At 32.6% G+C, this 12,352-nt stretch overlaps 3 protein-coding genes across 8 annotated transcripts in view; 2 read left to right on the top strand and 1 right to left on the bottom strand.

Moving 5' to 3' along the window:
- The window catches only part of LOC111437101 (aconitate hydratase, cytoplasmic), an 8,566-nt gene extending 4,304 nt beyond the window's left edge, over nt 1-4,262 (bottom strand). Inside the window, exons 1-13 of the mRNA XM_023074935.1 lie at nt 3,771-4,262; nt 3,384-3,488; nt 3,017-3,177; nt 2,831-2,923; nt 2,259-2,444; nt 1,924-2,085; nt 1,643-1,787; nt 1,407-1,549; nt 1,269-1,325; nt 1,073-1,152; nt 859-934; nt 544-729; nt 278-345 (exon numbers count right to left, since the gene is read on the bottom strand). Of these exons, the coding sequence (XP_022930703.1) occupies nt 278-345; nt 544-729; nt 859-934; nt 1,073-1,152; nt 1,269-1,325; nt 1,407-1,549; nt 1,643-1,787; nt 1,924-2,085; nt 2,259-2,444; nt 2,831-2,923; nt 3,017-3,177; nt 3,384-3,488; nt 3,771-4,047 (1,739 nt within the window). The 5' untranslated portion in view covers nt 4,048-4,262. The remainder of the gene's footprint in view (nt 1-277; nt 346-543; nt 730-858; nt 935-1,072; nt 1,153-1,268; nt 1,326-1,406; nt 1,550-1,642; nt 1,788-1,923; nt 2,086-2,258; nt 2,445-2,830; nt 2,924-3,016; nt 3,178-3,383; nt 3,489-3,770) is intronic.
- Nucleotides 4,263-7,691: 3,429 nt separating this feature from the next.
- On the top strand, nt 7,692-8,072 carry LOC111437092. The gene has a single exon (XM_023074927.1). The coding sequence runs from the start codon at nt 7,692-7,694 to the stop codon at nt 8,070-8,072; it is 381 nt and encodes a 126-aa protein (XP_022930695.1).
- A 4,107-nt stretch (nt 8,073-12,179) lies between these two features.
- Nucleotides 12,180-12,352, top strand: part of LOC111437193 (protein RRP6-like 3) — a 12,995-nt gene continuing 12,822 nt past the window's right edge. For 5 of the 6 annotated variants that reach the window (XR_002709406.1, XR_002709408.1, XR_002709407.1 and 2 more), the window contains exon 1: nt 12,180-12,338. The gene's annotated coding sequence lies outside the window, so the exon portion shown is untranslated. The remainder of the gene's footprint in view (nt 12,339-12,352) is intronic. The other variant, XM_023075055.1, reaches the window with a different exon arrangement.

Here is a 12,352-nt window from a genome sequence, read left to right as displayed (position 1 = left end):
AAAAAAAAAAAAAAAAAAAAAAAAAAAAAAAAAAAAAAAAAAAAAAAAAAAAAAAACTGAAATGACAATAATTTGAATGTTGTTTTTAAGTAAACTTCTTATTTTTTTAATTTAAAAGTTAAGAGAACATTTTTATTTTTACAAAGTTACGAACAAGAAACAATTATTGTTCTTTTCTTTAGAGATAGAATAATATGGGAAACGAGAAATAAGAAATTAGAATGTTACTAGACTAGACAGTTGTGATATATAACAATTACGTATGATGATTAATTACCTCTTCAGTAAGTATTTTGTCACAACTCCAGAGCCTGGAGCAAGACTTGTTTTCACCCATGGCTTGACCTGGTGCAACGTTAAGAAGACATGATTAACATGCTAAGACAATACTTCCACCCCTCAAACAAGGCCAAAACGGATAAAAGCGAGACTAAAATGAGAAAAGCTAAAATCTCAATGCTTGAAGAAATAATAAAACATAGGAAAAGGAAGGAATACAAAAGGGGTCTCTTAAATGAATTGAACGCCCTTGCCCATAAGTACCTGTAAACCAAGTTCACAAGCCTTTTTTGCTACAAGAGCAGCCCCTAACATAACGCTGGGGTTTGATGTGTTGGTACAGCTTGTTATGGCTGCAATAACAACACTACCATGTTTTAGCTCAGCTGGTTGTCCATGAAATGAAAACTTTGCCACGTTTTCCTGTGCTTCTTTTGGTATAGCAAATCCCTAGAATCAAAACAAGAATAGAAAACAATTATAAAATTAACATAAATTATGCTGACTTGAGTCAGTTTCAAAAAAAATTATAAAAAAATATATTAGCCAGACAATATGTGATAGAAGTAACACACATACCTTGAATCCAACTTTGTTATCAAGGCAAGCATGCCAATCAGACTTCATTTCTTTCAAAGGCACACGATCATGAGGTCTGTAATGTTACAGATGCAACATAAGAGATTATAAGACTAAACGAAAGATTCTGATATAAAACATTAAAACCCAAATCTAACAACCTAAAAATGAAGAGCAATGAAGATTATTAACAAAGCAGCAAAGAGCCCCATACCTTTTTGGTCCTGAAATGCATGGCTCTACATCCGTAAGGTCCAATTGCAGGTAAGATGAGTACACTCTTTCTTGTTGAGGCTGAACACCAAACATGACCAAACATAAGAAAACTACTATTGCTACATCTAAGAATCAGATGAACAGCAGGTTGACACTCATAACATAAATAAGAAATGTAATATGCAAGACTTTACCTCTTTATAGTCAACAAACATTTTATTTGCCCGGAGGTAAGCTTCAATCATTGACACCTACAGTTGGCAAACAAACAAATTATACAGGTTCACTTCTTCTATACAACTTACTTATCAATGAACTACGATAACACCCACAGTTTCATCACTTCTTCCAGTTAACTTGAGATATTGCAAGGTAACATGATCCACAGGGAAGAAGCCCATAGTTGCACCATACTCAGGAGACATATTCGCAATAGTGGCTCGGTCAGCTAATGACAGCTCCTCCATGCCATCCCCTACAATCACACTCATACAAAAAGTCAAACCATCCGCTGAAAAGTAAAATTGTATAAAAAATAGCTTATTGATAAGTAACAGATTGTAATTACCATAGAACTCAACAAATTTGCCAACAACACCGTGCTTCCTCAGCATTTGTGTCACAGTCAAAACCAAGTCAGTAGCAGTGACCCCATTGCGTAATTTTCCAGATAACTTGAACCCAACAACACCAGGCAATACCATGCTCATTGGCTATCAAGAACGAAATTCAAACATCAAACTCTGAATGGCATAGAACTTAACACAAAGCAATCACAATAGCACAGTATAATGTGCGCTGAATCTATAAAAGTAAATAAATGAAAACAAAAGGCCAGAACTCAATTACCTGTCCAAGCATTGCCGCCTCTGCCTCAATACCTCCAACACCCCAACCAGCAACCCCTAAACCATCAATCATTGTTGTGTGAGAATCAGTTCCAACGACACTATCCGGGTACAGCAGACCACTAGTGTTGAAAACCACTCTTCCAAGGTATTCCAAATTAACCTGAAATATTAAAATGTTAAATTTAAGATTTAATGCTAGTATCACTTTTCCTTATTATCAATTCAGTTAAACCAAAAAAAAAAAGTTGAATTAACATAGACCTGCTAGCAGAAACAGAACAATTTCTCGAATGTAAAGTTTCAGATTTCTAGCTGACTTCAAATATTAGTTACCTGATGCACAATACCAGATCCAGGAGGAACAACAAGCATATTCTGGAATGCATTAGACCCCCATTTTAGGAAAGCAAATCTTTCCTTGTTCCTTTGGAATTCAAGTTCCATATTTGCCTGAACTGCATTTTCTGACCTTGCTACATCAACTTGAACTGAATGATCAATAACGAGGTCCACGGGAACCTACATAGTAGATGCTAATTCCAGTTAGAAATTTATGGAAAGAAATGCAATGTCATAAATTTGCCAAGGGTATGTACATTCTACATTAGCCTGCACGACAGATGTTAACTAAAAAAAAAAAGATATGATAACTTGAAAAGAAGATAGTGTGCCTACAGCATATATTCACTTTGAACGGTCGAGAGAAATCAATGCATTATGATCAGGAGTAAAACAGCACTTTCATGTCACAGTTTTTCATAATAATTGAATATCGCCATGTAACATTTCAGCATATTGCTCACATCTTGGCAATCAAAATAAGATGTGAAGCCGTTGGTCTTAGTAGTGAATTTAAATAAACACACCAACACATGCAGAGTACATTTAAAGAAGTAACTACATACCAGGGGATTGATTTTATTGGAATCACTACCAAGTTTGTTCATGGCATCACGCATACAAGCAAGATCAACAACCGCTGGTACCCCAGTAAAATCCTGGGATCGTGGAAATGTTAGGAGGGAGAAAATGTGAAAACAACAAAAAGAACAAGACCATCAATGAAAATCTCAGAGCCTGTAAAATAGTACCTGCAAAAGGACACGAGCAGGTTTGAAAGGAATTTCAACTTGCTTAGGGGAGCTATTTTCCCAATCAATAATTTTCTCGACATCTTCCTTTTTCACTTGGAAATTGTCACAGTTCCGAATTGCAGATTCAAGCAATATTCTGATGGAGTAAGGCAGTCTATCTGTCAGGCAGAAATGTAAAATAACATTGAGAATTCACATAAAGCAAAACAAGACACAAGAATCTTTTGAAGAAAGTAAGCCATGGGCCCAGTACTCTAAAAACTAGAGACACTAGCAGCACAGCTAAACGTATCAACACCTAAAAACAACTGTAGAAATTTAATAAATAAGATTCTTCCATTAGTAGTAAGTTTGAAAAAGTTACCAATTCTCGGATCATTCAGAGACGGTAGGCTGTAATACTTCCCAAATTCTCCACCTCCAGGCTTTGGAAGACTCGTTAAATTTTCCTTGAAAGGATTTTCGGCAGCTGAAACCATAACAATACATAATCAGAACAAGAAATACAATTAAGTCTTCAAGTCACGTCATCAAATTCCGTTACCCCAACATGTCTATCCCTAAGAAACAACACAAATTAAGAGCGAACCAGACAAAAAGGTAAAATTAAAGACAGCAACAAACAATCATAATGATAACAAATAATATTCGAACAAATAAAGTTGTAACACAGCAACCATATCCAGAACAAATCTCATCATACAAACACACGAGGAAAATGAATAAACAAGGTAAAATTCCGCCGCCATACCCATGGAAGAAAATTTTCGGTGGAGACGTTCAATCGCAGGAGCAGTAGCTCTGATCTGAGCACGAAGACTGAGAGGAGAACGCCAGTGGACGCCGTGACTCCAGCGAGGGACCGATCGAAAAGCAGATGAACCACTGAGAGATCTGTAAGTAGTATTAGCAAAAGAAGGCGGAGAGAGCTTCGGAGAAGAAGCGGGGAAGGATCTGGAACAAAAAGACGGCGTGAATAGCCTCGCTCTCGAAACTCTGAGTAGCGCAGAAGCTGAGGCCGAAGCCATGATTATATACGAATGGCGATCAGGATCACGATAAGACCAGAATTATGGGATAAGGATTGAGGAAATGGAAGGCGTTATGGGAAGAACAAAGTGATGGCTCTGCAGTCGTCGTCGTCGTCGTCGCCGTCGTGGTTCTCAGCGAGAGGGAAAGGCGTGTGGAAATGGTAACGAGACTTAGGGCTGCGTGCCACTTTGCGCCTTGGAACTGATCTGGCGGGCAGAGTTAAGAGCCCACAAGAACGCTGGAAAAATACTCCTCTACGGTCAGGTGCACTGTTCCTCATCACCCTAAATTTCAAATTGGCCCTTCGGTTTGATGACGGGACCTTCAAAAGGACCATTTTGACCTTTCTTTAGAAAATAATAATTAAAAGTCTTAAATTTTCGTTTTTACTATAAAACTTTAAATTCCATCACATATTACATCAAATTTATAAAAATAAATGTATAGTATATAATATTGTGCATTTATTTATAGAAAGGTCAAATTAGACTTTTTGATTTTGGATGGTGAGGTGGCGGAGTATGAGTGGCGGTACAGAATAAGAAAAATGGGCGCGGGCACAGGGAATAAATTGATTTTTAAGGGTAGGCCAAGTTGGGGAAGTTTCGGAAAGGGCTGAGTCAATCGGCAAAATTTGGAATATTTTTGTTCTCCCCATAATCTGTAAGATCTGGGGACGTGGAAATTCCTAATGAAGCCACGTATTTTCCCACTTACATTTTTTATTTAATAATTACCTTCTTTTTAAATCTTTATTAAATTAAATAATTAGGAGATTATTGTCATCAATCAATCAATTTCATTATTACTATATTTAACATTTTCTTTTTAATATCTAAAAATAATGTATTGTCTTTATTCAAATATATAAATACTTGTCCTTTTCTTTTTAAAAATCACATGATTTGTTTTACAAAATTAATAAAAATATTTTTGAATTTTGCATTTTATTTTAAAAAAATATTTTAAACTTAAATCTAACAAAATACCTTTAAATTAAAAAATGTTTTTACTTTCTGTTTCCTTCGATGAATTAGTCAATATTTTATTTTTAAAAATACTCGGCAGTTCTAAAAAATTTTGTTTATATTCTTAAATTTTTATCAAAAAAATACATTTTTAAACACCGTTAAAATATCTTTTTTATAAACAAAATATTAAGGGTTTCTATTAAAAATACGGATAAAAATAATTTTTTTATTTTTTAAAATTTTAAAAAATGCATTTAAAAGTTTTAAACGTATATTTTTAAGATAAATTACGAAATATTAGACATATTTTTGGTAGTAATAATCGGTTATATTTACTTCTGATTTCATCAATATTCTTAAAAGTTGTCAGTTTTTTTTATTGATAATTATAATCAACTTTTAAAAGAGAGAGACGGCGTCGTTTTGAACAACGAATATTGTTCAATACCTAGTGGGATTTTAAAATTGTTTTCCAAAAAGAGGAAAATAACAAATAAAAGAGTGAAATAAATATATATATATATATATATATATATATATATAATTGATAGAAGCATTATTCTGTACGTAATCATTTGGAGGCCAGGGTGACCGCCGCTGAAGTTGCGATGATATTATATTTATTTATTATTATTATTATTAAAAATAAAATAAATAAAATTTATTTGAACGGTCGTTGTCTTCGGTAGGGTTTTCAATTTGGTTTTCTCTTGTCAAACCTCGTGGGCCTGGGCCTCGATTCTTTTGTTGTTTTTCCTTTTCAAATAATGAAAGTCAAAAAAAAAAAAAAAAAAAATATCTAAAGCCTTTTTTGTTTTTTCCTTTTTTTTTTTTTTCTTTTAGAAAAAAAAAAGTAACCCTAACAAAAAACTCGACCAACTCAATCTAATTCATACAAGTTATAAACTTTTATTTATTGGATTAAATTCAAATAATTAAAATTCACTCGTCAATTTGTATAAAATAATCTAAATTTATTATTAATTTTAAAATATAATATAATTATTTTATTTTCTTTATTATGTATTTTTTCGTGGTAATTTTTCAAAATATATACTAAAATTAAGTCGTAAATTTTTATTAAATATTTGAAAATAAGTATTACCACTGACATTTTTTTATTAAAAAAATTAAAATTTAAATAAATTGTCTAAATAATATGAATCAACAAAACTCAATATATGTATATATGGTCGAGCTGGATTCGTTATTTAATAAACTCAGTTAAACGTCTTATAACTCGAATAATTATATTAGTTTTAAAATGAAAATGACAAGTTTTATTGTGATGTCCCACATTGGTTGGGGAGGAGAACAAGCCAACCTTTGTAAAGATGTGGAAACCTCCTTCTAGCATACGCGTTTTAAAGTCTTGGGGGGAAGCCTGTAATTGAAAGCCCAAAAAGAACAATATCTGTTAGCGGTGGGCTTGGGTCGTTACAAATGGTATCAGAGTCAGACGCCGAACAATGTGTCAGCCTTCTCGTTGTTCTCTAAAAGGAGGTAGGCACGAGCAGTGTGCCAATAAGGACGCTGGGCCTCAAAAGAGGGTGGATTTGGCGGGGGTCCCACATCGATTGGAGAAAGAAAACGGGACAATGGACTCCAAAAGGGAGTGGATTTGGTATGTCAATATCCTATAAGGACTTCCACCGCTCCAAAATAGAAGCGTCATCAAATCAAGATGTCTTATGATTTATTGTCAGTATCTGTTCAGTACAAGATGAGTGTCGCAATTGCACTTTTGCAACAGTGGGACAACGATTGTACGGTACTTGTTCTAACTCAGGAAACGAGTCAGCCGTGTGAAATTTGGATTTCGCAAACAATATCAACGTACACTCAAATCTCGAGTCAGGTTTGAGATAACTATTTTGGAAAACGTGAGTGAGGAAATACGTTGAAAACCATTTTAAAGAAAATAATGTTACAAGCTGAAAGCGAGTAGACAACAACGACGACTTTGGTAGCATATGACTCGGGTATGAATTACTGACGACTAGTCACATCCTCCTATTGTATACTTTAGAAAAATTTAGTCTTAGCAGGTATATACATGATTTTAATGACTGGTCATACACCACCGTATTGACCCCAACAAGAACTAATAAATACATGTCTAAGATGAAAGCATGTAAAAGGGTTTTGAAACGAGCATGCAATCATGGACAACATGTCCTGTATAAACATGACCGAGACATTCAACATGCGGCCACCGTGCATGATATTTAATATTTTGAAATGTAACACCGTATGATTAATTCTTCAATTTAATTATCATGCAAATTATTTACAACTAAAAACTTATTTATTTTTTTTAAAATTCATATATTTGAGAATAATATTAATATTAATTGTTTAATAAACTAAAAAAAAAAAAAAAAATCTAAAGCATATTATTCAAAATATAATTATTTTACTAATTTGATTTAATAAAAAGTAAATTAATCAATATAATAAAATTATGTTATTTAACGAAATTATATAATCTCTTGATTTTTTTTTTTTTTTGCTTCGCCATTCCCACTTTATTTTCCCTCCACCACTTTTCCCGCCTGTCCCCGCTCAATCCTCCTCCTCCCGCCCACCCCACACTCCATAAATCCCCAAACCCCAATCTCCAATTTCCCTCATCCCAATCCCCTTCTTCCCTTCCAATTTCCGGCAACATGAATCGAAGATCCAGAGCGTTTCCCCGATCGTCCAAATCTCACTCCGAGACGTTCCATAAGTATCTAAAGCCCGGTGCTCTAGCGCAAATTCGGAATTCCCGGATGATCGCTCGATTCAATCGTGTCAATTTGGTATCTCAGATCTACTCCACTCGTTTCTCATCGCTTTCGCCGCCGACTGCGCCGATCGACTCCGCTTTGCTTCAGGTGAACATTGTTGATGCTTCTCCTTGCTTTGCTGGGAGGGTGTACGGTCCACTCTGCTTGCAGAGGAAGAAACTTTTGGCTGCTAAGTCGTTGTGGTTTCTTAGTTCTAGTCCGACGAATTTGACTCCTGATTCTCCGCCTGATCCGGTTATTGAAGTGTTAGGGGGGTGAATATTGTTGATGTGTCGACGAATGGAATAGTTTTGAACCTTGTGAATCGATGTTTTCGTTGTGAATTTCATATCAATGTGTAATACATGATACCTTTTGTAGGTAGTAGTTGATGAGTTCTGTGAAAATTTTTCTTGATATTAACGGAATTGATATAATAAGATCTCTCATATTCTCGATCTATTGTGCTTGAGACTTCAAGTAGTGCTTTTTCTACTTGATTTTTGGTCAATATATTTGGTTTTCTATTGAACTACTCTAATCTAGGTCTCATTTTGGACCTTAAAGCTTGGGGATTATGTTGAACTTCTGACCAAACTTCACATTGACTTCAAACTGAACTCAACTCCAGCAAATTTCTCCAATAATGCGGGTTTGTTTTCTCTTGTTTACTTGGTTTGCTCATCAGTTTGCTTTTTATTGGCATGTGGATCATGGATTTTTGGCTATGGATATATTGACGTTAGAAATTGCATTAAGACATTTATTACATTTAGCCTGAGTTTGTAGTCTGCAAAGTTTGAGATAAACAAATTACCATATCCAAATGCATGACTTTCTAACTTCAAATCAAGTCTAGTTTAATGTTCTTTAATGGTATGGCTTGTACTGTGGTTGCCAAATATCAATATGATGCAACTGATCCTTTCATCCGATCATAAATAGGAAAGATCCTGATTCAACTGTGTATTGTTATTTGGAGAGTTGCATTTTCCATTGTTTAATTACCATACCATATCGGCAGTGTATGCATCGGATGTTCAGTTCTCATAATCAGTATTAAGTGGGATTTTGATAATTTCTATCTTGACTCATTTGTCTTGTTCATATTTCCATTTCTGAATGCTCCTTTGTTTAAGGATGTTAGCTAGTTAGACCACTATTTGTTTTTACAGAGAATCCTAATTGCATCTTCCTGCAACATAAAGTTTCATCCCTCAGTGTCCTTTTATGGCAGTAGCTAATCATCATCTATGATGTTAATTCCTCTCTTGCTTTAATTGCCGTGCTTATATTTCCATTTTGTAAGGCTCCTTTGTATAACAGTTTAGCTAGTTTGGACACACTTCGTTTTTCAGAATAACTTTCATTGCATCTTCTTGCAACATGATTGTTTCATCCTTTCATGGTAGTAGCTAATCATCAGCATAGTTGATGGTTCCTCTCCTACTTTAATTGTCTTTAAAGCTAAAGCTAAGGAAGTCTTGTCTGATTGACTCCTGGCCCTATAGCTCCCGCGCTTCCCGTTCTTTCTATTATCCCATTTTCTACCCAAGAATATTATCCCATTTTCTACCCAAGAAGATAGAGAGTCCCACATACGTGCATATATTTCCATTTCTTAATGCTCAGGCCACGATTTGCTTTGTGCAACATAAAGTTTCATCCTTCTATATCCTTTTATGGCAATAGCTAATCATCAAGTACATGGATAGTTCTTCTCCTGCTTTAATTGTCTTGCATATATTTCCACTTCATAACGCTCTTCTGTCTAACAATGTTAGCTAGTTAGATCAAGATTAGTTTTTATGAATCATTTTCATTTCATCTCTGAATATCCTTTTTTGTCAGTTCTAAATCTTAAACTATGTTGATAATTCGTCTCCTGCTTTATTTGCCTTGCATTTATTTTGATTTCTTTATGCCACTTCGTTTAATAACGTCCGATTTGTTTTTACTGATAATTTTCATTGCATCTTCCTGCAACATAAAGTTTCTTCTCCTAATATCCTTTTATGACAGTAGCTAATCATCAACTACATTAATAATTCCTCTCCTGCTTTAATTGCCTTGCATATATTTCCATATCTTAACTGATACGAAATAACTAAGGTGTCTTAATCGTTCTATGATAAGATCCATATGTGATGTAGATTTAAGAAGGGTTTATTGTATTTTTTTTTTTAAGTTTTAGAGAATCGTCTTTAAGATAATAAGTTACACTTAGTTCAGTGGCCATTATGGTATTGCTAGCCATGAAAGTTACAACTTTTCAAGGTTATTATAAAGTTTATTTTTAAGGCTATAAATAGTCATTCATGGAAGATTTTTGATATGAATATTAAAAATGAAGTTTGCATATTATGCTTCTAAGCCATGTGCTTGTTTTATTACATTTCTTGTGTTTAGATTTACATGCTAGAGTCATTTAAGTAGTTTTGATCCAGCTATTTTGTGGAGTGATTTGAATCACGAGTTTAGAAACGAGTTTTCTTCACTCTTGATCTTGATCATCAAGATAATCCGTTCCAAAACTTTCCCTTAAGTTGATTCCTTATCATTTTTAGGTTCTTGGATAATTTCGATCTAGAGATCTCATTCTTAACAAGATTTTTAGATCAAATCCCAAGAGTTCCATATCATTAACGCTCATTTGTGTAACAATGTTAGCTAGTTAGGCCACGATTTCTTTGAGGGGCATTTTCATTGCATCTTCTGCTACATAAGGTTTCATCTCTCAATTACCTTTTTTTATCAGTATCTAATCGTTTACTATGTTGATAATTCTTCTCCTGCTTTAATTACCTTCCATACATTTCCATTTCTCAGTGCTCCTTTGTTTAACAATGATAGCCAGTCAAGCCATGATTTGTTCTTATAAACCACTTTGATTGCATCCTCCTGCAATATGAAGTTTCATCTCCCAATAACCTTCCATGGCAGTAGCTAATCGGCAAGAATGTTGATAATTCCTTTGCTACTCTAGTTACCTTTAGTATATTTCCATTTCTTAATGCTCCTTTGTTTGATAATATTGGCTACTTAGGCCCTGATTTGTTCTTAAGGTTCATTTTTTCTTGCATCTTCCTGCAACATGAAGTTTCATCTTATAATCTGCTTGATCTCTTAACTTCTCATGAACAGAACAGTTGTTGAGGACTTGAGCTGAGAAGTTACAAGTGATAGCTCTCAAATCAAGAGTAAGAACCCATTTTTAACTTACATAAATGATTTTTAAGTTGCTAATAATTAGTATTTTATGGTATTGTTTGCATTTATTTATTTTAAGTCAACATTTCCTTTTCTTTATGATATTTGAAATTATATTTGATTACATAACTTTCTATTTTGTAAGTAAATTTTGACATATTTAGTTTTTTTTTTTTTTTTTTAATAATAAATTTATCAATATAAAATTGAATTTTAGACTGTGAATTTAAAAAAACATAGAATAAGTTAGATTAAAAGTTGAAATATGGTAATTTTTTTTTTTTTTTTTTTAATAATAAATTTATCAATATAAAATTGAATTTTAGACTGTGAATTTAAAAAAACATAGAATAAGTTAGATTAAAAGTTGAAATATGGTAATTTTTTTTTTTTTTTTTTAATAATAAATTTATCAATATAAAATTGAATTTTAGACTGTGAATTTAAAAAAACATAGAATAAGTTAGATTAAAAGTTGAAATATGGTAATTTTTTTTTTTTTTTTTTAATAATAAATTTATCAATATAAAATTGAATTTTAGACTGTGAATTTAAAAAAACATAGAATAAGTTAGATTAAAAGTTGAAATATGGTAATTTTTTTTTTTTTTTTTTAATAATAAATTTATCAATATAAAATTGAATTTTAGACTGTGAATTTAAAAAAACATAGAATAAGTTAGATTAAAAGTTGAAATATGGTAATTTTTTTTTTTTTTTTTTTTTAAGTTTAGGGATCAAATAGACATAAATTTAAAAGTTTAGAGACTTATTAGATATTTTTTAAAAGTCTAAGATCTACACGTAATATTAATACATTTCTTTTTATTTGATGTAAAAGTGATAAAGCACACGTAATCGATATACACCCTAAATGACTTATTTTGTTCGATATATATATATATATATATATATATTTTAAAATTAAGCAGAGTATTTTTGTTTGTTATATTTTATAAATGTTTTTAAAATTTAAGTTAAGATTTAAAAAATTAAATGTAGTTTTGAAACATTTATTTTTTTATGAAATTTTGCTTAAAATTTAAATATTTTGAAAGATGAAAATTTATAATAAAGAAATAATGAGGAAAAAAGAATTCTTTTTTGAATCTCTATGGAAAGAATAATTGAACGACTTGTCGTCAAGGTGCAGATAAGACAATAAGAGAAAGTTCACCTCCACAGGAGCAACACGTCGAAAAGGTATGTGACGGACCTCCATACGACGCCGTTTTAGGACGATGTAAACATCCGGTCCGGAGTCTAAACCGTTGCCGCCGCATTAGAAATCAAAGCTCCAAATCAGAGAAACACAGGCGGAAAAAAAAAAAAAAAAAAAAAAAAAAAAA

Source organism: Cucurbita moschata, unplaced genomic scaffold, assembly GCF_002738365.1.
Source record: "Cucurbita moschata cultivar Rifu unplaced genomic scaffold, Cmos_1.0 Cmo_Scf00062, whole genome shotgun sequence".
In the NCBI taxonomy this organism is placed as follows: domain Eukaryota; kingdom Viridiplantae; phylum Streptophyta; class Magnoliopsida; order Cucurbitales; family Cucurbitaceae; genus Cucurbita; species Cucurbita moschata.
The sequence above is the reverse complement of the archived record's forward strand: the minus strand, read 5'-3'. Positions and strand labels throughout refer to the sequence as shown.